Here is a 27865-nt window from a genome sequence, read left to right as displayed (position 1 = left end):
GTCTTTCCCAATGAGTCAGTTCTTCGCATCAGGTGGCCAAAGTATTGGAGCTTCAGCATCAGTCCTTCCAATGAATATTCAGGACTGATTTCCTTTAGGATGGACTGATTTGAGGACAGAGGATGAGATGGTTGGATGGCATCATCAACTCGATGGACATGAGTTTGAGTAAGCTCCAGGAGTTGGTAATGGACAGGGAAGCCCGGCGTGCTGCAGGCCATGGGGTCACAAAGACTGGACACGACTGAGTGACTGAACTGATCTGATCTCCTTCCAGTCCAAGGGATTCTCAAGAGTCTTCTCCAACACCACAGTTCAAAAGCATCAATTCTTCAGCACTCAGCTTCCTTTATAGTCCAACTCTCACATGCATACATAACTACTGGAAAAACCATAGCTTTGACTAGATGGACCTTTGTTGGCAGAGTAATGTCTCTGCTTTGTAATAGGCTGTTTGTAAAAGGCTGTATTACAACCTTTGTAATAGGTTGGTCATAGCTTTTCTTCCAAGGAGCAAGCATCTTTTAATTTCATGGCTGCAATCACCACCTGCAGTGATTTTGGAGCCCTCCAAAATAAGGCCTCTCACTGTTTCCATTGTTTCCCCATCTATTTGCCATGAATTGATGAGACTTGATGCCATGATCTTAGTTTTCTGAATGTTGAGTTTTAAGCCAACTTTTTCACGCTCCTCTTTCACTTTCATCAAGAGGCTCTTTAGTTCTTCTTCACTTTCTGCCATAAGGGTGGTGTCATCTGCGTATCTGAAGTTATTGATATTTCTCCCAGCAATCTTGATTCCATCTTGTGCTTCATCCAACCTGGCACTTCACATGATGTACTCTGCATATAAGCTAAATAAGCAGGATGACAATATACAGCCTTGACATACTCCTTTCCCAATTTGGAACCAGTCTGTTGTTTTATGTCCAGTTTTGACTGTTACTTCTTGACCTGCATACAGGTTTTTCAGGAGGCAGATAAGGTGGTCTGGTATTCCCGTCTCTTTCAGAATTTTTCACAGTCCATTGTGATCTACACAAAGGCTTTGGTGTAGTCAATAAAGCAGAAGTAGACGTTTGTCTGGAATTCTCTTGCTTTTTTGATGATTCAGTGGATGTTGGCAGTTTGATCTCTGGTTCCTTTGCCTTTTCTAAATCCAGCTTGAACATCTGGAAATTCACGGTTCACATACTGTGGAAGCCTGGCTTGGAGAATTTTGAGCATTACTTTGCTAGCGTGTGAGATGAGTGCAATTGGGTGGTAGTTTGAACATTGTTTGGCATTGCCCTTCTTTGAGATTGTAATGAAAACTGACCTTTTCCAGTCCTGTGGCCACTACTGAGTTTTTCAAATTTGCTAACATATTGAGTACAGCACTTTCACAGAATCAAATTTCTTCATGCAAAGATGGGCACAATAAAGGACAGAAATGGTATGGACCTAACAGAAGCAGACGATATTAAGAAGAGATGGCAAGAATACACAGAAGAAGTATATAAAAAAGATCTTAATGACCCAGATAACCACAATGGTGTGATGACTCACCTAGAGACAGACATCTTGGAGTGAGAAGTCAAATGGGCCTTAGGAAGCATCACTACAAACAAAGCTAGTGGAGGTGATGGAATTCCAACTATTTCAAACATGGAAACTTACATTACCATGGGGTGGGGGAGGGGGGACAATGGTGGGACTGCTGAAAACAGCTGTCACTTGGACTTCACTGCCTTGTACGGCATCGTGGCTGTGTTCCCCAGCCCCCTGGCGGCTCAGAATGCCTCCCTTCACTTCAACAAACTTAGAATGGCCAAAAAGAACTATGACCTGAGGATCCTGGAGCAAGCCAGATCCCAATAAATGGAAGAGAGAAGGGACCAGCATGGCAGGGGTCAGGGCAAGGTGGAGGGGATCGAGGGGCCCTGTCAGACCACAGACAGAGGCAGAAAGTAAGATAAGGTCCACAGACAGACACTGAACTGGAGCCTAAGACAGTGGGGATGAAGATGGAAACAGACACTCACACCGGCACTGGACTCTTTCTCACTCCCCTGCCAAGGGTCCCTCCTTTTCCCTGGTTGGCCCATGTCTGCTTCCCTTTCTTTCCTATCCTCTTCTATCATTTTTTATCTCCTCTCTCACCATGAAATTAATTCATATTTTTTGGTCAGTAGAATTGGGAGGGTCCCATACTCCCCCATTCTCCTATTTCCCTTACCATTCCAAGCTCCCTCTTCTTTTTTGGTCTTTATAAATATATTTATATGGACAGAATTAAGAAAAATTGATTTCCCCTCTCACCCCATCTTGTCTCCCCAAACCCCACAGAGTTTAAACTTGGCCTCCATCCGCACCCCCAGAACACTGTATATTGTTTGAGGTTTGTGCAGCAGTAACAGACACCGTAGTGAGTTGCACATACAGATATTTGCTGGGTGTATTCACTGTAACTTTTTTTATTTAATCTGATTTTTTGTTTGTTGGGGGGTTTTTTAGGGGGCAATTGCTTTTGTTTTTAAATATAAAAAAAATTCTGTCGTTGGGAAAATAAAAAGGAATGCTACAACATAATAACATCAGACAAAGGTTTATTTACTCATTTCTCTTACTGTAGCAAACTATCCAGTTCTGAGTATCCATAAATAATAAAAACAGTTGTAGGACACATAGAAAGTAGTAAGTGAAAGTAATTTTCATGTATTTCACATAACAAATCAGGCTTAAGTAATCACTGGCTTCCCACTGAATTCTTAAATGCTCTTGAAAGAATGTAAATAAAAGCAATATGGAAAAGTTATAATCCACAAAATGATGACTATAACAGTTCAGCGCCCCAAAAGTTAAGGATAAAAAGTTCTTTCCTATTATCTTCTTCCTAAACTTCTGTTTAAACAAAAAATAGATTTCATTTGACTTTTGGAACCACGGTGAGGAAGTGACATATGCCCATAGTCTACAATTCTGAATCCCTGGGAAATCAAAGATGGCTTACCTTTTCTAATGTACTGAAGGAAGGCCAGGACTGATATCCATACTCAGATACAAATCGAGCTTTGGGGAAAGTTCTCCAATTCCAGCAGTCACTCACATAATCATAAAAATGTACGTCCCCATAATTCAGGTCATAGGGGTTTGGAGAGAGCCAACCTTCTGCAGTGGTTTTGGCCCCATTTGTAGGACTGGATGTGATAAAAGGACGAGTCTGGTCTCCCTGAATTCAGAAATAAAATGGTTTAAGAGATAATATTTTCACCCAGTAAAGTACAGATCACTTACTTCTTTAAAAGTATCATCAGGTCCCAGAAATGCCAATTTGTCGTCATTTAGTCAAGTAGCTAATAGAAAAATGATAGAGCCACCTCATTCTTCTGCACTTGACATCCACCAGCACATTTCTGCAGTTTGCCAATCCTCCATATCTCTTTTTTATTTTAATTTAGCTGCACAGAGTCTTAGTTGCAGTATTCAGCCTCTAATTCTCTGATCAAGCATTGAATCCAGGCCTCCCTCAAGCTCAGAGTCTTAACCACTGGACCACCAAGGAAGTCGCTCTTCATATCTTTTCATAAAGCTGCTGCTGCTGCTAAGTCACTTGCTTCAGTCGTGTCCAACTCTGTGCGACCCCATAGATGGCAGCCCACCAGGCTCCCCCGTCCCTGGGATTCTCCAGGCAAGAACACTGGAGTGGGTTGCCATTTCCTTCTCCAATGAATGAAAGGGAAAAGTGCAAGTGAAGTCACTCAGTCGTGTCCGACCCTTAGCGACCCCATGGACTGCAGCCCACCAGGCTCCTCCATCCATGGGAGTTTCCAGGCAAGAATACTGGAGTGGGTTGCCATTGCCTTCTCCATTTCATAATGAATTATAGCTTATACCTCACAGCAGCTGTTCCTAATCTTTTCCAATCACATCTTACCTACACTTGACCTTCCCCCTTCATGGGTAGTATACAGTCTGGTACAGAATTCTGGCCTAGTGACATTTTGAGCCTAATAAGTTTTTGTTTTGTGTATGTATGCTGTGAGTGGGGGAGGTTTTATATCAATACACTGTTGATGATGAGCAACATAAGATGTTGAGCAGCATACCTGACCTCTACCTACTAGACACCAGTAATACCTAACCCCCACTCCCCCAAAAAAATTCTACAGACATTGCCAAATGTTGTCCTGTATCTTGGGAACAAAATCACTTCCACTTGAGAAACAAAGGTCTAATGGTTTAGAATGGGCTATCGATTGCTTCTTGGCCTTTTGGCTATAATTAAGTGTAGAATGGGATATGGAATCAGAGGAACATGAGTTTAAATCTCAAATTAGAATCATATTGTTTTGGGAGAGATCTAAGCCTCAGCTGTCTTATCTGTAAAATGGGGATAATAAATAGTACTTCCGTCATCGGGCTATTGTAGAATGGTAAAAAAAAAAAAAAAAAAAGGAAATGTGTGGAAGAGATGGCTAAGGGTCCACTGAAATTCATGTTTCCATTTCTGTAATTTGGAGCTGCCTGTAGGATGTGGCTTCCTAACCTATTCGAAGTCTGTGAGACTACATTCTCATTGTCTTCCCCAGTTCACAGGCAAAGGGTGGAGATGGAAGGAGTCTGGGTCTCGAAAAACAGGAGAGCTGCCTGCCCATTAGCAACAGCCATTCTGTAGTGTTACTCAGTAAAAAAGAAACTTTTATTACATAAACCACTAAAACGCTGCAGTTTGTTACAGCAGCCAGGATATAATTATTTAATCCAGTGCCTAGTGCTCAAAATGTTTTAATTATTATCTCACTTAATGAACTGACTTCCTATTTCAGTGAGAAGAATCATTCATTTAGCAAGTCTCTCTCAAGTGTTTACTGCGAGTCAGGCATTTTTCAGCAAGAAAGAGAGAGAATCTATGGCAATGTCAAGTATTAACGCATCAAATCTCTGCTGAGCATTTACCATGAACCAGGAATGCAGTTTTTGCTATATACTGGAGGTTCAGCAAGGAACAAGGCAGACATGCTGACTGCCCTCTTAAAAGAGTAGACTGAGGGGGGCGGTCCTAAGACGGCGGAGGAATAGGACGGGGAGACCGCTTTCTCCCCCACAAATTCATCGAAAGATCATTTGAACGCTGAGAAAATTCCACAAAACAGCTTCTGAATGCTGGTGGAGGACACCAGACACCCAGAAAGGCAGCCCATTGTCTTCAAAAGGAGATAGGACAAAATATAAAAGATAAAAAGAGAGACAAAAGAGTTAGGGATGGAGACCCGTCCCAGGGAGGGAGTTGTAAAAGAGGAGAAGTTTCCAAACACCAGGAAACCCTCTCCCTGGCAGGTCTGTGGGGAGTTTTGGAATCTCAGAGGGCAACATAACTGGGAAGAAAAAAATAAATAAATAAAACCCACAGATTACGCACCTAACCACAACTCCCAGTGGAGAAGTAGCCCAGACGCTCGCATCCGCCACCAGCAAGCAGGGGCTGAACAGGGAGACACGGGCTGCATTGCTTAGGGTAGGGACTGGGCCTGAATGCCCTGAGGACAATCTGAGGGAGCTAATGTGAGATAGCAACCCAAACTGTGGGATAGCCAGAGAGAGAAAAAAGAAAAAGAGAGAGAACTTTCTTGCAAAAAGCTCTAACCTAAGGCACTGCCGGCCTGTTCACAGAACAAAGGACTGAGGGAATACCAGAGGAGAGCTAGCCCATCCCCCACCAGAGGCAGGGAGGAAGGCGCGCGACAGCCAGAGCCGGAAGGCAAGGGGCAAACTCAGGCCCAGAGACAGCATCCTCTACTGTGAGCAGCTCCCAGTTGCTACCCAAGTCTTCCTGGGATCCTGGACGGTTGACATCTGCCAGAAGGGTCGCAGCCAGAGATCAGCTCCCCAGAGGAGACACACAGCACACCTAAGACAGCGCTCCCACTGCTCACCCAGGAAACCCAAATGGCTGGGACAGGGGAGGTGATAAGATGCGCCGCCTACCTGGGGACTGTGTACTCACCAAGCACCTTCTCTCCTGAGCTGCTCAGACCTGGGAAGGGCACAAAACGCAGGCCCAACCGAGTCTGTGCCTTTGTGGAGTACCCGAGAACCTCAACCTGAGCGGCTTAGACCTGGGAAGTGCACGCAACCCAGGGCCCACTTTAGAAAGTTCTCCTGCAGAGCAACCTGCAGCTTGAGCAGTGTAGACCAGGAAAGCACACACATCATGAGCAGCGGCAAACCCAGTGTGGCCCAGACACTGCAAGCACTCCCCACACATGCCAGTGATATTTGTTTGCAGTGTTCCTCCCTCCCCACAGCACAATTGAACAAGTGAGCCTAAATAAATGACCACCTTTGCATCCTTGTGTTAGGGCGGAAATTAGGCACTGAAGAGACTTGCAAACAGAGGAAGCCAAAATAAACAAAGAAGAGGGAACTCCTTTGGAAGTGACAGGTGCAAGAGATTAAAACCCTGTAGTTAGAATTGACTACATTGGAAGGGGCCTATAGACCTTGCAGGTCAGGAAGCAACAGTTAGAACTGGACATGAAACAACAGACTGGTTCCAAATAGGAAAAGGAGTACATCAAGGCTATACATTGTCACCCTGCTTATTTAACTTATATGCAGAGTACATCATGAGAAATGCTGGACTGGAAGAAACACAAGCTGGAATCAAGATTGCCGGGAGAAATATCAATCACCTCAGATATGCAGATGACACCACCCTTATGGCAGAAAGTGAAGAGGAACTCAAAAGCCTCTTGATGAAAGTGAAAGTGGAGAGTGAAAAAGTTGGCTTAAAGCTCAACATTCAGAAAACGAAGATCATGGCATCCGGTCCCATCACTTCATGGGAAATAGATGGGGAAACAGTGGAAACAGTGTCAGACTTTATTTTTCTGGGCTCCAAAATCACTGCAGATGGTGACTGCAGCCATGAAATTAAAAGACGCTTACTCCTTGGAAGGAAAGTTATGACCAACCTAGATAGCATATTCAAAAGCAGAGACATTACTTTGCCAACAAAGGTCCGTCTAGTCAAGGCTATGGTTTTTCCTGTGGTCATGTATGGATATGAGAGTTGGACTGTGAAGAAGGCTTGAGCGTGGAAGAATGGATGCTTTTGAACTGCGGTGTTGGAGAAGACTCTTGAGAGTCCCTTGGACTGCAAGGAGATCCAACCAGTCCATTCTGAAGGAGATCAGCCCTGGGATTTCTTTGGAAGGAATGATGCTAAAGCTGAAAGTCCAGTACTTAGGCCACCTCATGCGAAGAGTTGACTCGTTGGAAAAGACTCTGATGCTGGGAGGGATTGGGGGCAGGAGGAGAAGGGGACGACAGGGGATGAGATGGCTGGATGGCATCACCGACTCGAAAGACGTGAGTCTGGGTGAACCCTGGGAGTTGGTGATGGACAGGGAGGCCTGGCGTGTTGCGATTCATGGGGTCGCAAAGAGTCGGCCACGACTGAGCCACTGAACTGACTGAACTGATAGACCTTGAGAAGAAGTATAAGCTGGAACAAGAAACTATCTGAAACTGAACTGACCCCACACTTCCCTCAACAGCTCCAGAGTAAATCCTAGATATATTTTACTATTATCATTTTTTTAATTTTTAAGTTCTTTATCACTCCTTTAATTTTCATTTTCAAAACCTACTATTACCTTGTAAAAAAAAGGACCCTATTTTTTAAGCAAATTTCATATATATATATTTTATAATTTTTGCAATTTTTTTTTAATATTGTATTTTTTAGAGTCTAACCTCTACTCTAGATTTTTAATCTTTGCTTATTGGTATTTGTTTTCAATTTTGTACCTTTAAGAATCCAATCTTCAGTACCTATTTTTACTTACGAGTATGATTATTGGCTTGATTGCTCTCTCCCCTTTTGATTCTCCTTTTTCTCCCCCAGGTCACCTCTATCTCCTCCCTCCCCCTTCTCTTCTCTACTTAACTCTGTGATTCTCTTTGGGTGTTCCAGAATGTGGAGAACACCTAGGAAACTGATTACTGGCTAGACTGGTCTCTCTCCTTGTGACTCCCCCTCTTCTCCTCCTGGTCACCTCTATCTCCCTCCTCCCTCTTCTCTTCTCCATGTAACTCTGTGAACCTCTCTGGGTGTCCCTCACTGTGGAGAATCTTTTCACCATTAACCTAGATGTTTTATCATTGGTGCTGATGGAGAAGTCTTGAGGCTACTGTAAGAATAAGAGTGAAAGCCAGAGGCAGGAGGCTTAAATCCAAAACATGAGAACACCGGAAAACTCCTGACTCCAAGGAACACTAATCAGCAAGAGCTCATCCAAAAGCCTCCATACCTACACTGAAACCAAGCTCCACTCAAGAGCCAACAAGTTGCAGAGCAAGACATACCAAGCTAATTCTCCAACAACCCAGGAACATAACCCTGAGCATTAAAACACAGGAGGCCAAAAGTCACACCAAACCCACAGACACCTCAAAACTCACTACTGGACACGTCATTGCACACCAGAGAGAAGAGATCCAGCTCCACCCACCAGAACACCGACACAAGCTTCCCTACCCAGGAAATCTTGACAACCCACTCATCCAACCCCATCCACAGGGAGGAAACTCCACAATAAAGAGGAACCACAAACTTCCAGCATACAGAAAGGCCACCCCAAACACAGCAATATAAACAAGATGAAAAGGCAGAGAAATATTCAGCAGGTAAAGGACTATGATAAAAGCCCACCAAACCAAACAAAAGACAAGGAAATAGGGAGTCTATCTGAAAAAGAATTCAGAATAATGATAGTAAAAATGATCCAAAATCTTGAAAACAAAATGGAGTTACAGATAAATAGTCTGGAGACAAGGATTGAGAAGATGCAAGAAAAGTTTAACAAGGACCTAGAAGAAATAAAAAAGACTAAATCAAGAATGAATAATGCAATAACTGAGATCATAAGCACTCTGGAGGGAACCAATAGTAGAATAACTGAGGCAGAAGATAGGATAAGTGAGGTGGAAGATAGAATGGTGGAAATAAATGAAGCAGAGAGGAAAAAAATAATGAAAAGAAATGAGGACTACCTCAGAGACCTCTGGGACAATGTTAAATGCTCCAACATTCGAATCATAGGAGTCCCAGAAGAAGACAAAAAGAAAAACCAAGAGAAAATACTTGAGGAGATAATAGTTGAAAACTTCCCTAAAATGGGGAAGGAAATAATCACCCAAGTCCAAGAAACCCAGAGAGTCCCAAACAGGATAAACCCAAGCCGAAACACCCCAAGACACATATTAATCAAATCAACAAAGATCAAACACAAAGAACAAATATTAAAAGCAGCAAGGGAAAAACAACAAATAACACACAAGGGAATCCCCATAAGGATAACAGCTGATCTTTCAATAGAAATTCTTCAGGCCAGAAGGGAATGGCAGGACATACTTAAAGTGATGAAAGAGAAAATCCGACAACCCAGATTACTGTAGCCAGTAAGGATCTCATTCAAATATGAGGGAGAAGTCAAAAGCTTTACAGACAAGCAAAAGCTGAGAGAATTCAGCACCACCAAACCAGCTCTTCAAAAGGATCTTCTCTAGACAGGAAACACAGAAAAGGTTTATAAACTCAAACCCAAAACAACAAAGTAAATGGCAACAGAATCATACTTATCAATAATTACCTTAAATTAATAATTACCTTAAATGTAAATGGGTTGAATCCCCCAACCAAAAGACAAAGACTGGCTGAATGGATACATAAACAAGACCCCCATATATGCGGTCCACAAGAGACCCACCTCAAAACAAGTGACATATACAGACTGAAAATGAAGGGCTGGAAAAAGATATTTCACGCAAATGGAGACCAAAAGAAAGCAGGAGTAACAATACTCATATCAGATAAAATAGACTTTGAAATAAAGGCCATGAAAACAGACAAAGAAGGACACTACATAATGATCAAAGGATCAATCCAAGAAGAAGATGTAACAATTATAAATATATATGCACCCAACACAGAAGCACCACAATATGTAAGGCAAATGCTAACAAGTATGAACGGGGAAATTAATAGTAACACAATAATTGTGGGAGATTTTAATACCCCACTCACCTATGGATAGATCAACTAAACAGAAAATTAGCAAGGAAACACAAACTTGAAATCATACAATGGACCAGTTAGACCTAATTGATATCTATAGGACATTTCACCCCCAAACAATTAATTTCACCTTTTTCTCAAGTGCACATGGAACCTTCTCCAGCATAGATCACATCCTGGGCCATAAATCTAGCCTTGGTAAATTCAAAAATTTGAAATCATCTCAAGCATATTTTCTGATCACAATGCAGTAAGATTAGACGTCAACTACAGGAAAAAAACTATTAAAAATACAAACATATGAAGGGTAAACAACACACTTCTGAATAACCAACAAATCACAGAAGAAATCAAAATATGCATAGAAACAAATGAAAATACAACAACCCAAAACCTATGGGATTCAGTAAAAGCAGTGCTAAGGGGAAGGTTCATAGCAGTACAAGCCTAACTCAAGAAACAGGAGAAAAATCAAATAAATAACCTAACTCTACACCGAAAGCAACTAGAAAAAGAAGAAATGAAGAACCCCAGGGTTAGTAGAAGGAAAAGAAATCATAAAAATTACAGCAGAAATAAATGCAAAAAAAAACAAAGGAGACCATAGCAAAAATCAAAAGGTAAAAGCTGGTTCTTTGAGAAGATGAATAAAATAGATAAACCATTAGACAGACACATCAAGAAACAAAGGGAGAAGAATCAAATCAACAAAATTATAAAGGAAAATGGAGAAATCACAACAGACAACACAGAAATACAAAGGATCCTGAGACTACTATTAGTAACTATATGCCAAGAAAATGGACAACTTGGAAGAAATGGACAAATTCTTAGAAAAGTGTAACTTTCCAAAAATTTTAACAGACTGATCACAAGCATGGAAATTGAAACTGTAATCAGAAATCCTCCAACAAACAAAAGACCAGGACCAGATGACTTCACAGCTGAATTCAACCAAAAATTTAGAGAAGAGCTAACACCTATCCTACTCAAACTCTTCCAGAAAATTGCAGAGGAAGGTAAACTTCCAAACTCATTCTATGAGGCCACCATCACCCTAATACCAAAACCTGACAAAGATCCCACAAAAAAAGAAAACTACAGGCCAATATCACTGATGAACATAGATGAAAAAGTCCTTAACAAAATTTGAGCAAACAAAATCCAACAACATATTAAAAAGATCATACATCACGACCAAGTGGGCTTTATCCCAGGGATGCAAGGATTTTCAATATTCACAAATCAATGTGATATACCACATTAACAAATTGAAAGACAAAAACCATATGATTATCTCAATAAATGCAGAGAAAGCCTTTGACAACATTCAACATCCATTTATGATAAAAACCCTCCAGGAATCAGGCATAGAAGAAATATATCTCAACATAATAAAAGCCATATATGATAAACTCACAGCAAACATTATCCTCAATGGTGAAAAATCAAAAGCATTTCCCCTAAAGTCAGGAACAAGACAAGGATGCCCACTCTCACCACTACTATTCAACATAGATTTGGAAGTTTTAGCCACAGCAATTAGAGAAAGAAATAAAAGGAATCCATATTGGAAAAGAAGAATTAAAACTCTCACTGCTTGCAGATGACATGATCCTCTACATAGAAAATCCTAGACTCCACCAGAAAATTACTAGACCTAATCAATGAATACAGTAAAGTTGCCGGATATAAAATTAACACCCAGAAATCCCTTGTATTCATATACACTAACAATGAGAATACAGAAAGAGAAATTAAGGAAACAATTCCATTCACCATTGCAACAAAAAGAATAAAATACTTAGGAATATATCTACCTAAAGAAACTAAAGACCTATATATAGAAAACTATAAAACACTGGTGAAAGAAATCAAAGAGGACACAAATAGATGGAGAAATATACCTGTTCATGGATCAAAAGAATCAATATAGTCAAAATGAGTATAGTACCCAAAGCAATCTATAGATTCAGTGCAATCCCTATTAAGCTACCAATGCTATTTTTCAGAGAACTAGAACAAATAATTTTACAATTTGTATGGAAATACAAAAACCTCAAATAGCAAAACAATCTTGAGAAAGAAGAATGGAACTGGAGGAATCAACCTGCCTGACTTCAGGCTCTACTACAAAGCCACAGTCATCAAGACAGTATGGTACTGGCACAAAGACAGAAATATAGATCAATGGAACAAAATAGAAAGCCCAGAGATAAATCCACGCACCTATGGACACCTTATCTTCGACAAAGGAGGCAAGAATATACAATGGAGAAAAGACAATCTAACAAGTGATGCTGGGAAAACTGGTCAACCACTTGTAAAAGAATGAAACTAGAACACTTTCTAACACCATACACAAAAATAAACTCAAAATGGATTAAAGATCTAAAGTTAGACCAGAAACTATAAAACTCCTAGAGGAGAACATAGGCAAAACACTCTCTGACATATATCACAGCAGGATCCTATATGACCCACCTTCCAGAGTAATGGAAAAAAAGCAAAAATAAACAAATGGGACCTAATTAAATTTAAAAGCCTTTGCACAACAAAGGAAACTATAAGCAAGGTGAAAAGACAGCCTTCAGAATGGGAGAAAATAATAGCAAATGAAGCAACTGACAAAGAATTAATCTCAAAAATATACAAGCAACTCCAGCAGCTCAATTCCAGAAAAATAAGCGATCCAATCAAAAAATGGGCCAAAGAACTAACCACTCATTATCAGAGAAATGCAAATCAAAACCACCATGAAGTACCATCTCTCGCCAGTCAGAATGGCTGCTATCCAAAAGTCTACAAGCAATAAATGCTGGAGAGGGTGTGGAGAAAAAGGAACCCTCTTACACTGTTGGTGGGAATGCAAACTAGTACAGCCACTATGGAGAACAGTGTGGAGATTCCTTAAAAAACCGGAAATAGAACTGCCATATGACCAAGCAATCCCACTGCTGGGCATACACACTGAGGAAACCAGAAGTGAAAGAGACACATGTACCCCAGTGTTCAACACAGCACTGTTTACAATAGCCAGGACATGGAAGCAACCTAGATGTCATCAGCAGACGAATGGATAAGAAAGCTGTGGTACATATACACAATGGAATATTACTCAGCTATTAAAAAGAATGCATTTGAATCAGTTCTAATGAGGTGGATGAAACTGAAGCCTATTATACACAGTGAAGTAAGTCAGAAAGAAAAACACCAATACGGTATATTAACGCATGTACATGGAATTTAGAAAGATGGTAACCACAACCCTATATGCGAGACAGTAAAAGAGACACAGATATAAAAAACAGACTTCTGGACTCTGTGGGAGAATGCGAGGGTGGGATGATTTGAAAGAATGGCATTGAAACATGTATATTGTCATATGTGAAATAGATCGCTAGTCCAGGTTCAATGCATGAGACAGGGTGCTCAGGGCTGGTGCACTGGGATGACCCTGAGGGATGTGATGGGGAGGGAGGTGGGAGGGGGGTTCAGGATGGGGGACACATGTACACCCATGGCTGATTCATGTGCATGTATGGCAAAAACCAAAATATTGTAAAGTAATTAGCCTTAAATTAAAATAAATAAAAAAGAGTAGACTGAAATCTAGTGGTGAAACCAAATGCTGAGCAAGTAACTGTAAGTGTGATGAATGTTTTAAAGGAGAAGTACAGGGCTCTTTTGAAATATAAAACATATTGTAGAAGGCCAATAAGGCCTCCCTGAGAAATAGGTTTTCAGAAAATAATTTTCTCAACTTTCTCCATTAGAATTCTCATTTCTTCTTGGTATATTCACCCATTTTTTTCTTTTCTCATTTCTCTTTTGTCATGGGGCGAAAACCCTTATTCTTTCCCTTTGCCAGCTTCTCTGTAGTCCTCTGGTCATCTTTTGATTTCATTTTGGAATTAACACCAGTAAATTATCATCCGCTCTTTTAAAAAATCTCTCCACTGTCCTTTCCATCAGCTTAAGGACTTTCCATATCCTAATTAAAAAAAAAAAAAAAATCCCCCAATCTCTTGCAGCCCATCAGATTTCTTTACCACCCATTCCTTTCTCAACCCATCACTCAATTCCTGAGCATTCCAATCCACTGAAATTGTTCTTGGATTTTTCATAAACTATCCATGAACTTCTATTTCCTAAATGAAGCAAGAGTCCCCACACTCTTCCCCCTCTGGTATGCAATAAATGACCTATTTACTACTTTCTGGTGTTCTCCCTACTCCTGACTGCTTGTTCACTACTCTTTCACATTCCGATTTCCCCAAACCTTTCTGATCATTCCTTCTCCAGCTCCCCTCTCCATTCTTGGATGGACATCACTCTCTTCAGCCTCTCCTGCTCTATACCTTTTCCCAAGGCTGCCATCTCACCAATGTTCTGATTGCTCCCAGACCACTTCACCCTCACATTTCAGTTTCCAATAACCTGGCTCCAGATTTCACCTGGCTTGTCCTGCCAATATCTCAAATCTAATCTTTCAAAGCAGAACACCTTATTTACTTATCCCAAACCTACTTGCCTATGCCTCCTACCTTCATAAAAAGTGCTTAAGTAGGAATCATCTTCCATTTCTTCCTCTCTCTCACATCTCACACTCACTTGCTCGGGATCAATTTTTTTTTTTTCCCATCACCTCATTTCCAGCCCCACTACCTATGACTTATATGACCTTGAACAATTCATCTTTCTAACCCTCCAGTGTCTTCATCTCTAAAATCAAGATTACATTACTTACATTCCAGGGTCCTTAAATCCTACAAAGCACCTTTATCATTACTATGTTAATATAATAAGCATAATCTATCAATGCTTGGCATATAATATTCCCAATAACTTGGAATTTTCCATTATTATAACTTGTTTTCTCATCTAGAATCTCTCACCTCACTAGTTCTTCGTTAGTAATAGTACCAGAAAGGGAAGGGTATACCCAACTAAACGCAGATTTCCAAAAGACAGTACAGAAAGACAAGAAGGGCTTCTTCAATGAACAGAGTATAAAATTAGAAGAAAACAACAGAAGGGGAAAGAATAGAGATTTCTTCAGGAAAATTGGAGTTACCAAGGGAACATTTGCCCAAAGATGGGCACAATAAAGATTAGAAATGGTAAAGACGTAGTAGATGCTGAAGAGATCAAGAAGAGATGGAAAGAATGCACAGGACAAGGGAGACGTGTATAAAAAAAGATCTTAATGAACTGGATTACTACAATGGTGTGGTCAGCCAGAGCCAGCCATTCTGGAGTATAAAGTTAAGTGGGCCTTAGGGAAGCACTGCTGTTAATAAAGCTAGTGGATGTGATGGAATTCCAGTAGAGCTATTCAAAACTCTAAAGGATGATGCCATCAAGGTGTTGCATCCAATATGTCAGCAAATCTGGAAGACTGAGCAGTGGCCACAGGACTGGAAAAGGTCAATCCTCATCCCAATTCCCAAGAAGGGTCATACTAAAGAATGTGCTAACCATTGGACAATTGCACTCCTCTCCCATGGTAGTAAGGTCATGCTTAAAATCTTGCATGCTAGGCTTTAGCATATGTGAACCAAGAACTTCCAGGTGTCCAAGCTGCGTTTAGAAAAGGAAGAGGAACCAGAGATCAAATTGCCAAAATTCGCTGGATCATAGAGAAAGCTAGGGAATTCCAGAAAAATATCTACCTCTGTTTATTGACCACGCTCAAGCCTTTGACTGTGTGGATCATAATAAATTGTGGAAAGTTCTTAAAGAGATGGGAATACCACACCATCTGACCTGTTTCCTGAGAACCTGTATGCAGGTTAAGAAGCAACAGTTAGAACCCTGTATGGAACAATGGACTGATTCAAGATTGAGAAAGAAGTATGACAGGGCTGTCTGCTGTCACCCTGTTTGTTTAATCTATATACTGAACACATCATAAGAAATGCCAGGCTGTATGAGTTACAAGCTGGAATCAAGACAGGCAGGAGAAACATCAACAACCTCAGACATGCAGATGATACCACTCTAAGGGCAGAAAGTGAAGAGGAACTAAAGAGCGTCTTGATGAGGGGGAAGATGGAGACTGAAAGAGCCAGTTTAAAACTGGATATTTAAAAAAACTACAATCATGGCATCCGGCCACATTACTTCATGGAAAATAAAAGGGAAAAAAGGTGCAACTAGAGACAGATTTCCTCTTCTTGGGCTTTAAATTCACTGAAGATGGTGACTGCAGCCATGAAATCAGAAGATGTTTGCTTCTTGGCAGGAAAGCCATGACAAACCTAAACAGTGTGTTAAAAAGCAGAGACAGTACTCTGCTGACAAAAGTCCATAGAGTCAAGGCTGTGAGAGCTGGACCATAAAGAAAGTGGAGCACTGAAGACCTGATGCCTTTGAACTGTGGTGCTAGAGAAGACTCCTGAGAGTCCCTTGGACAGCGAGGAGATCAAGGGAAATCAACCCTGAATACTCATTGGAAGGACTGATGCTGAAACTCCAGTATTTTGGTCATCTGATGCAAACAGCTGACTCATTGGAAAAGTCCCTGATGCTGGGAAAGATTGAGGGCAGAAGGAGAAGAGGGCATCAGAGGATGAGATGGCTGGATGGCATCACCAATGCAATGGACATGAACTTGGGCAAACTTCGGGAGATGGTGAGGGACAGAGAGGCCTGGTGAGCTGCAGTCCATGGGGTCACAAAAAGTCAGACATGATGGGCTGACTGAACAACAACAATAGTACCATCTAGGACATGAATCATAAAATTCCTCCCCTCCCCACAAATGTCTACTAGCTTCCCACTGTCTACTGAATGAAGCCCAACTCCATAACGTGATTCAAAGTCCTTTGAAGATTTGTTTCCAAACTGCCTTTTCTGTCTTTGACTCTCCACACCAATCCACAAGTCCTTTGCTTCAAGCACTGGGCACTGCTTGCTGCTTCCTATACCTCCCTGTTTTCACATCTTTTCACCTTTCTTGACATGGCCAAAATACCTAAAGAAGAACCCTTTTGCCTCAAATTCTACCCTACCTTTAAGGCTTGGTTTGAATGTCACCTTATAATTGAAAGCCTTTCTAGATCCTTCCAGTTAAAACGACTGGTTCTTCCATACAATTGCCAACATTTTGGAACTACATTTTTCATAGCACTTCTTTCACTCAGCCATGTGGAGCTGGTATTTCTTTTCATGTTTCCCAAGAGCTATCAGCTCTACGAGGATAACAGTTTCCCCACAGCATTCAGAATGAGGCTTTGCTCCTAGAAATATAATCCAGCAAATTCTGGTTGAATTTTAAAATATTAAAAAGCATGGTAAGATTATAGGGAATAAAATTTTAAACAATATTCTATTATAATGGCTTTAAAGTAAAATTGGAAAAGGCTGATCAACTGATCTTAACAATCAAGCTTGATTGGTTTCCCTCCATTATTCCAGATTCTTGAATAATCTGGTAAATTAAGCCAGTCAGTAAAATTACTTATGAGTCTCTGCCGAAAAATATCCACCTGTGGTAATGCACTATGATTTATTTCCATTTTTGTATAATTGCTGCTTTTTGTTTGATTTTTAGTCTCAGATCTCACAGATGATTTCTTTCTAGATCATGACCTTAAATGGTTATTTGAACCAAGAGATACCATAAGACAGACCAAGAGAATGACTGTTCTTTAAAAAGCATGAATTGCAAAAGACGACTGGTCATTCTGTAAGTGTGTGGATGAGTCAATTTACGCTCCTTTTCCTTAAATGCTTTGTGTGCTGTGTCTGTGTGCTCGGTTGTATCCAACTCTCTTGCAACCCCATCAACTGTAGCCTGCCAGCCTCCTCTGTCTGTGGAATTTTCTGGGCAAGAATGCTGGAGCGGGTTCCCCTTTCTTACTCCAGGGTATCTTCCAGACCCAGGGATTGAACCCAAGTCTCCTGAGGCTCCTGCATTGGTAGGCGGATTCTTTACCACTGCACCACCTGGGGAGCCCAAGTGCACGTGACTCCTAAATGCTTTATACTTTGATATAAATGACAACAGTTATGATTATATAGCACTTAATCCTGTCCATCTTGAAATAAATTAGCAAACATCACTTACTGCTCACAAAATTATTTAAAAAAAAAAAAACAAAAAACACAGATTCCCTTGAGAAATTCCCTGGTAGTTCAGTGGTTAAGACTTGGTGTTTTCCCTGCCATGGGCCCAGCCCTGGTTGGGAAACTAAGATCTCACAAGCTGTTTGTAGAAGGAAGGGAGGGAAGGAGAGTGGGAAGAAAGAAAGAAGGAAAGAAGTGGTTCCTGTTCAAGATGGCAACATAACTAAAAAAAATGACAGCTTGTAAAAAAGTTAAATAAAAACAAAGATCCCTTGTGAGAAAGGCATCAAGCTTTCATTTAAAAGATGGATAAGAAGTGGTACGTACAAACTAATTTCTCAACAGTGTGGTGTTAAAATTAGAGATTAAAGTTGGAAAGTATCTGAAGACCTCTCTTGCTGAGGGAAACCAACAAAGATGATACTGATGATAAGCATGAAGTAAAAATCTGCTGTGTGCAAGAATCTGTGTAATCACCTTCCATCCACTACCTCATTGTGTAATCACCTTCCATACACTACCTCACTTAAATCTACATAACATCTTTTAAGAGTTGCTGACTCTTAGATGGGAAAATGGAGATTAAGTAATTTATCCAAGTTTACTATGGACAGTATGTGGCCCAGCCAGGATTTGGAGTCATGCACTCTTAAGCACTAAGCTACGAAATGAAAATTCTCAGATATTAACATCCATTTTGTAAACCTGTCAGATATGAAAAACATGATACCAATACTGTGAGTAAACAGGTAAGTGTTCTATAAATGTTAAAGCTTATACCATCACATTTTGTGAATTGAAAAACTCTTCATGACACATGACTACTTAGCATAACAGATAAGCAAATCTTTGAACCTATGTTTTTCATGAATCCTCACTGAAGTTTCTTCACATAAAGATCTCTCAGCCTGAACAGATGCTCCCAGCTTACATATTCTAATAAAGAATGTTGACTTACATGGATACTTCTAAATTCTAGATGCAATACTATGTTTCTAGAAAACTTAAGTATCTATAGCTTTAAGAGAAGTTATAAACCCAAATTGGACACTAACCACAGGAAAAATTAAATACATGAGGGTTAAAAAAATATATATATGCACCCTACAATGCAGATTGGTGCAGTCCCTGTGGAAAACAGTATGAAAGTTCCTCAGAAAACTAAAAACAGAATTACCATACGATTCAGCAAAGCCACTCCCAGGCACATATTCAAACAAAACTATAATTCAAAAAGATACATACAACTCTATAGCCATGACATGGAAACAACCTAAATGTCTATCAGCAGATGAATGGATAAAGAAGGTGTAATGTATATACACAATGGAATACTGCTCAGTCATAAAAAAGAGTGAAATAATGCTATTTGCAGCAACATGGATGCAACCAGAGATTATCATACTAAGTGAAGTGAGAAAGATAAATATATGATATCGTTTCTATGTGGAATATGAAATATAACTCAAATGAACCTATGAAACAGAATCATGGACATAATGAACAGACAGATGGTTGCCAACGGAGAGTTGGGGGAGGGATAGAGTGAGAGCCTGTGGTTAACAGATGTAAGCTTTTATATATATATTCATAGAATGGATAAATAACAAAGTCCTACTGTATAGCACAGGGAACTATATTCAGTATCTTATAATAAACCACAGTGGAAAAGAATATTTTAAAAAGGGTGTGTGTATGTATATATATATATATATATATATATACACACACACACATATATATGTGTGTATATATACCTGAATCACTTTGCTGTACAGCAGTAATTAATCCAACACTGTAAATCAGCTGTACTTCAATAAAAAACAAACTAAAATAAAACCTATGCCCCCCCCGAAGTCACTGTTACATGTCCAGTCTGGCATGTCCAGACTGTTACATGGGTGAATTTGTTTCAACAAAGCCAATAATCTCTATTTTATTTATATTGTTCCTAGATATTAAAATGGAAAAAGCCCCTAACTCATTCTGTGAGGTGAGTACTAGCACATGCACCCCAAACACTATGAGCTGGGTCCCACGGGCCAAATATTTCTTGCAAGAGATGCAACCAGTCCATCCTAAAGGAGATCAGTCCGGCGTGTTCATTGGAAGGACTGATGTTGAAGATGAAACTCCAATCTGGCCACCTGATGCGAAGAGCTGACTCATTGGAAAAGACCCTGATGCTGGGAAAGATTGAGGGCAGGAGGAGAAGGGGACGACAGGATGAGATGGTTGGATGGCATCACCGACTCAATGGACATGAGTTTGGGTGGACTCCGGGAGTTGGTGTTGGACAGGGAGGCTTGGCATGCTGCAGCTCATGGGGTCGCAAAGAGTCGGACATGACTGAACGACTGAACTGAACTGAATAATTATGTTTAGGTAACATTTTTAATACTGAATATAAATGTTATGAGACCCAACATCCATCCTCCTATTACTAGAGTCCCCTCGTCTTTCTTTGTGAGTCTCATCTACTAGATTCAATTTTTAAAAACAAAATTGGCTCCTCTAGGAATGAGTTTACAATTCTTAATCTTATCACCTCTGTCACCAGCCACCCAATTCTACTCCTGGGCAACAGGTGGTGGTTTAATTGCTCAGTTGTGTCTGACTCTTCGAGACCCCTTGGACTATAAACTTCCATACTCCTCTGACCATGAGGTTTTCCAGGCAAGAATACTGGAGTGGGTTGCCATTTCCTTCTCCAGTGCATCTTTCCGACCCAGGGATTGAACCTGCATCTCTCGTGTCTCCTGCATTGCAGGTGGATTCTTTACTTACTGAGCTATCAGGGACCAATTTTACTTGTGAATATAAATTTTAAAATCCTACCAAAATCTTAGCAAATCAAATCCAGCAGGGCAAAAGAACAAGGCGTTATAACTAAATAGAGCTTGGATTATGACTAGCTTATTATTAGAAAATTAATTCACAGTGGTCACTATACTGGGGCTTCCCAGGTGGCACTATTGGTAAAGAAACTGCCTGCTAATGCAGGAGACATAAGAGATGCAGCTTTGATCCCTGGGTCAGGAAGATCCCCTGGAGAAAGGCATGGCGACCCACTCCAGTACTCTTGCCTAGAGAATCCCATGGACAGAGGAGCCTGGCGGGCCACAGTCCACAGGGTCCCAAAGAGCTGGACACGACTGAGCAACTTAGCGCATGCACAGTCACTATATTAGTATCTTAAAGAACTAAAAGGCAGGGGAGGGAAAGAAGCAGTGTATCAATAAAGCATCTAATGCAGACATTCTCGACCTTTGGGGATCCATGGATGGGCTGGCTCCAAAGAGTTCCTGACAACCTGTGATTCAAAGTGCAATATTGGTGTACATGTGCTAAGTTTCACAGACAGGTTAATTCTCAAAGAAGTCAATTCATGAATCCTTTCATATGTTGCAGCATTACTGGGCTGCATTAACAAAAAAAGTACAGAAAAATATACATCAATATTCAAACTGTTGCATTTTCAGAACAGATTCTTAAAATTCTACTTCATTAAAAAGCATGGCGGGGCTTCCCTGATGGCTCAGTGGTGGAGCGCCTGTCTGCCAGTGTGAGGGACATGGGTTTGATCCCTGATCTGGGAAGACCTTACCTACCTCGGAGCAACTAAGCCTGTGCACCACGACTACTAAGCCTGTGGTCTAGAGCCTGAGAGTCGCAAATACTGAGCCCATGTGCTGCAGCTACTGAGCTGACACGCCCTAGATCATGTGCTCAGCAGCAAAAGAGGCCACCACATTGAGAAACCTGTGCACCCCAAGGAAGAGTAGCCCCACTTCCACAACTAGAGAAAGCCCGCACAGCAAAGACGCAGCACAGCCAATAATAAGTAAACAATTAAAAAAAAAAAAAAAAAGCATGACAGGCACACCATTTTTCCTAGGAACCTAGAGGTTATCATACTAAATGGAGTAAGTCAGAGAGAGAGACAAATATCATTATATCACTAATATGTGGAATCTAAAATACAAATTGATATATCTATGAAACAGAAAACAGACTCACAGATATAGAGAGTAGACTTGTGGTTGCCAAGCGGGAGGGGAGGTAGGAGAGGAAAGGAACAGGAGTTTGAGATTAGCAGAGGCAAACAATTATATACAGGATGGATAAACAATAATGTCCTACTGCATAACACAGGGAACTGTATTCAAGACCCTATGACAACCCATATGGAAGAGAATATGAAAAATCATATATATTATAGATATAACTGAGTTATCTTGCTACATGGAAGAAATCAACACAACACTGTAAACCAACTATACTTCAACAAAACTTTTTAAGATATCCAAAAAGTGGAAATAATACAAATGCCCATCAACTAATGGATAAACAAATGTGGGATACCCGTATAATAAAATACTATTTGACAATAAAAAGGAATGAAGTACTGATACATGCTACAACATGGATGAAACTAAAATATTTTGCTAAGTGAAAGAAGCCAGTCACAAAAGACCACCTATTGTGTGACTTTACTTATACGAAATGTCCAGAATAGGCACCTCCATAGAGAAAGAAAGCAGATTAACATTTGCCTTGGGAGAAGGTGGAGCACAAATCGGGAATCAGTGTTAACAGATACAGTATATTTTAGATAGCAATGATAGTTGCAAATACTGAAAATATACTAAAAATTACAGTGGAGTTCATGTTATGCGATAGAAAGCAAAACCTTCCTGCCAGTGACATGGAGCATACGGAAGAAATGAGTTTCATTGTTCTGAGCCATGGAAATTTGGGGTTGTTGTGTTATCACAGAATGCATTAGCCTATTTTAATAATGTAGCCAATAAATAGACATTTCCTCTATCTACCTACAAATTAAGTCAGAAAACCCATGCCCTCAATCTCTAGACAAAATTCCATCATCCTACATTCATCAGGTTATAGGCCTCTGTATCAAAGCGAACTTGGTTGGATATGTATCTCTATATGTGACTGAACATTACAATTTGAAAGTGTCATGAAACTCAGTGAGGGCCTTAAAACCTGAAAATACACAGTAGATATTGGAATATAAATCTGAAAATATTTGTTAAATGTTTCCAAACATTTGGTTTTATTTTTTATGATTTCACTTTGTCATCATCTTAGACAACAAAAAAGGGAAGATTAAATGCTGGGTAATTGCATTCTTACATGTCCAAAAATTTCTCATTCAAAGAATTATAATGCCTTTAATACAAGTGTATAAGCATCAGTACATCACATTTAAGGTGAATTAAACAATGATCCAATTTAAAATTACACAGGGTGATAGAAGATATATTGTATATGTATCTGCCAAATCACTTTATCATAAAGTGATTTCCAAATGCATCATTTCTTCTATTTTCAAAAATCCTATCCATCAAAAAGTTCTATTATCACATCTTTCATTCAGATTTTCCTGATTATTATCATGGATGTTTTGTTAGTTGTGTGACGTTACATGTGATCATTCTATGTCTTACTTTTTTCCCTTTAAAGCTCACAGGAAGATTTCCTCTTAGACTCTATGTAAGTAGTCAAGGACCTTAGGGTTACAGAAATTATATCTTAGTAAACCAAAATCATGTTTCAGATTTTTAATGTCTTGAAATACCCATGCCAGTGTGATAACTGTCATTCCCACCAAATATTGGGATTCTCTATATTTTCCATTGCTAATCTATTAATTGTTGTGGTAGTCATTTGATGGCAAAGCAAATCTAATGGGATATTTAAGTGTATAAATTTTAAAAAGGGGCAGGACAGGCCCAGCATTTTTACTGCAATTGAAGGTTTGGGGCAACTGTGCCTCCAGCAAGTCTATCAGTGCCATTTTCCTACAGCATCTGCTCATTTTGTATTTGTCACATTTTGGTAATTTATACAATCACTCCAACTTTTAAACTATTACTATGCTTGTTATAGTGATCTGTAATCAGTGATCTTTGAGGTTATTACTATAATTGTTTTGGGACGCCACGAACCCCACTCACATAAGATGGCGAACTTAATCCTTAAGTGTCGTGGGTGTTCTGACTGGCCAGCCACTCCCCATGAGGGACTGAAGAGACCAGCCATTCTCTTCAGGCCTTCCTTTTCCCTGAGACACAACAGTATTAAAATTAGGCCAAGTAAGTGTTCAAGTGAAAGCAAGAGAATATGCCTCTCCTTGAAATCAAAAACTAGAAATGATTCAACTTGTAAGGAAGGCATGTCAAAATCCAAGATAGGCCAAAAGACAGGCCTCTTTCACCTGAGGTCTATTCACTTCTATTCACCAGCCAAATTGTGAATGCAAAGGAAAACTTCTTGAAGAAAATTAAAAGTGCTACTTCAGTGAAAACATGAATGATAAAAAACAAAACAGTCTTATTGCTGATATGGAGAAGTTCTCGATAGATCAAAACAGCCACATACACTCTTAAGCCAAAGCCTATTCCAGAGCTGGGCCCTAATTCTATGAAGACTGAGAGTGAGAGAGGTGAGGAAGCTGCAGAAGAGCCTGAAGCCAGCGGAGGTTGGTTCATGAGACTTAAGGGAAGGAGCCATTTCCATAACATAAGAGTGCAAAGTGAGGCAACAAGTGCTTGATGTAGAAGCTGCAGCAAGTTATCTAGAAGATCTAGCTAAGATCATTTTATTACTTCTGGAATGGCAAGCATGAGCACAGCATTGTACTGGTTCTTTCTCCCCCACATCCCAGTTCCTACTGGGATGACACAGACGGATTCATTGAATGCTACGCATATACTAAGCTGTGTTACACTGAGGCACGCTGAGTTTGGGGACTCCACTGCTTTTTTTTTTTTTTTCAATTTTTAAACTTTACAATATTGTATTAGTTTTGCCAAATTTTTGGTCACACTGGGAGGCATACAGAATCTCAGTTCCCCGGCCAGGGATCCAACATGCAGCCCCTGCACTGGAAGCATGGAATCTTAATGACTGGACCACCAGGGAAGTCCATGAACTTACTTCTAAGACGATCGTTCGGATGTTTTTCACGTACAGTGTCACATAGTCTTTGATGTAGGTTTGAAAGTAGCCGGGCTTTGTATCATACCAACCCATCATTAGTGCTGCTTCATTTTCATTATTCCCACTCCATGTGATGATGGAGGGATGAGATTTCAGTCTCCGGACCTAAAATTGAAGAAAACATAAAACAATTTTCAAATGTTCAACATAAAAAGGCTCAGAGTTGCAATTATTCATAAAATTATAACCATTGCCTTTCTGCATGTGTATTTTTACATGTCAGAAGACTCATCAGAAAATGAGCAGTAATGTTACATGTGGGAAGACATTTTAAGAAACCTATGACATTCTTTTTATCTACATTTTATAAACATTGATAAAATACGGTTCCTCTTCTGTTTTATAAAAACTGATGAAAATATAATCCCTTTTACTAAAAGGGAAAAACAAATCAACTTATCACTATCTGGCTTACCACAAAAAGGTTCTAAGAAATACAAAGGGCAGAAGACATTACATTACAGAGGTTAGTTTCTCAAAAGCAAGGTGGAGTTTTTGAGGAAGAAACAAATAAGACAAAACAAACACTACTGTGAGAGAGGGACTGAAGTCCCACACAGTCTCCAGCAAGATCAGAAAACCACCAGGACAGGTAGAGAGGGCTTTACAAAGCAAGTGAGTACCACAAGAGATTCTGGAATTTACAAAGACATGAAGCATTCTAAAGGAAAAAAGATTAAGACATCAAGAGTCTGTCCTCTGAAATAACTATGTCATATCTTAAGACTTTGGCCACTTGATGGGAAGAGCTGACTCATTGGAAAAGACCCTGATGCTGGGAGGGATTGGGGGCAGGAGGAGAAGGGGATGACAGAGGATGAGATGGTTGGATGGTATCATTGACTCAACGTACATGAGTTTGAGCAAACTCAGGGAAGTCTAGCATGCTGCAGTCCATGGGGTTGCAAAGCGTTGGACATGACTTAGCGAATGAACAGCAATGTCTTAAGAAATCAACTAAGGTTAAGTCATTGAATATATCTAAATACAGAAAAAGAAATTGAGGAATCTGAAAACCCTGCATGATCTGGGCTCACTGTAGGCCAGCCCTTCATAGAGGGGAAAGGATTCAGTTCTTCTGACACACTGGAAGATAACTCAGCAGAAGACGGCAATTAAATCTCTTTGAGAACAACAGAGTGAGTCAATGGTCAAGAGAAATTTTTTTGGAACATGTTTTAGCAATATAACCTCATTGGTATTCATAGCTTCTCTTGCACTGGAATGGATGATTACATGATGGGTTTCAGCTGATGTTCTCACTGTGGTCTCCATTCAATATGCTAAGTAATTCACATGTGAAATAGAGATGTATTAAGAATACCTTCGGAGAAGGCAATGGCAAGCCACTCCAGTACTCTTGCCTAGAAAATCTCAAGGACGGAGGAGCTTGGTAAGCTTCAGTCCATGGGGTCGCTACTAGTCGGACACCACTGAGCGACTTCACTTTCACTTTTCACTTTCACGCATTGGAGAAGGACATGGCAACCCACTCCAGTGTTCTTGCCTGGAGAATCCTAGGGACGGCGGAGCCTGGTGGGCTGCCGTCTATGGGGTCACACAGAGTCAGACACAACTGAAGTGACTTAGCAGCAGCAGCAAAAATACCTTAAAGAGATGTATGTCATTTAAAAAATTAAAGTTTGTGTTTTTTCTAAACTAGTCTTATAAACAGTATTTCCTTATTTGCCCCTGGAAATACTGTTTCTAAGGTAGCTTCCCTGATAGCTCAGTTAGTAAAGAATCTGTCTGCAATGCAGGAGACCCCGGTTCGATTCCTGGATCAGAAAGATTGCTGGAGAAGGGATGGGCTACCCACTCCAGTATTCTTCGGCTTCCTTGGTGGCTCAGCTGGTAAAGAATCCACATGAAATGCAGGAGACCTATGTTTGATCCCTGGGTTGAGAAGATCCCCTGGAGAAGGGAAAGGCTACCCACTCCAGTATTCTGGCCTGGAGAATTCTGGCCATGGACTATTCAGTCCATGGGGTCACAAAGAGTCAGACACAACTGAGCACTTTTCACTTTCACTTTTCATATACAGGTAAAAGAGGGCTATGACCAATTGTGACAGGCATGCTTCTGGTACTGATGAAAATACAAATACCGAAGAGACAAAAAACTTCAGTGACTCTATGCTGCACACACCCTTCAAACTGACCTAGAATTTTATGATGAGCTTTACTTTAAAATTTAAATAAACCCTGCACAAAAAGTTCTCTTTAATAATACATAAAAGAACTGAAAACACATAGATATATTTTAATTGTGTGAAGGAAAATTTAAAATAAGACTGAAATGTTTACAACCTACATAACTACAATTAATATTTTAAAAGTTATTCATTCATCCATCCACTTATACATCGGATGACTAATACAGCTGGGTCATGGGGGAACTTGCCCTAAGCCTCGGGGAGATTACAACCTTGATGGAGTGACAAAACATCGAACAAGTAATTTTAAGTGTGATGTATGTCACAAAGGGAAAATGACCTAATCTAGACTTGCAGACATAGAAAGTTTCTTCCCAGAGAGTCATGCCCAAGGTAAGACGAGTCAGAAAAAGAACGACTGAGATCATCCACAGGGGAGGGTAATAGGCAAGACATTCCAGGTCAGGGAAAGTACGGGGAATATGGTATCTAATGAGGCTGGGGAGACAGGCAGAGAAAAGATAGTGCATGGAGGATCTTTAACT

At 40.2% G+C, this 27865-nt stretch overlaps 1 protein-coding gene across 2 annotated transcripts in view; it reads right to left on the bottom strand.

Annotated features, from left to right (window-relative positions):
• MANBA (mannosidase beta) overlaps positions 1-27865 on the bottom strand; it is a 125775-nt gene that overhangs the window by 36748 nt on the left and 61162 nt on the right. For both annotated transcript variants that reach the window (XM_044946167.2, XM_025290371.3), the window contains 2 exons: positions 25103-25270; positions 2993-3211 (listed from right to left, as the gene is read on the bottom strand). In XM_044946167.2, the coding sequence (XP_044802102.2) occupies positions 2993-3211; positions 25103-25270 (387 nt within the window). The remainder of the gene's footprint in view (positions 1-2992; positions 3212-25102; positions 25271-27865) is intronic.

The sequence above is a fragment of the Bubalus bubalis genome, chromosome 7 (genome assembly GCF_019923935.1).
Source record: "Bubalus bubalis isolate 160015118507 breed Murrah chromosome 7, NDDB_SH_1, whole genome shotgun sequence".
In the NCBI taxonomy this organism is placed as follows: domain Eukaryota; kingdom Metazoa; phylum Chordata; class Mammalia; order Artiodactyla; family Bovidae; genus Bubalus; species Bubalus bubalis.
The sequence above is the reverse complement of the archived record's forward strand: the minus strand, read 5'-3'. Positions and strand labels throughout refer to the sequence as shown.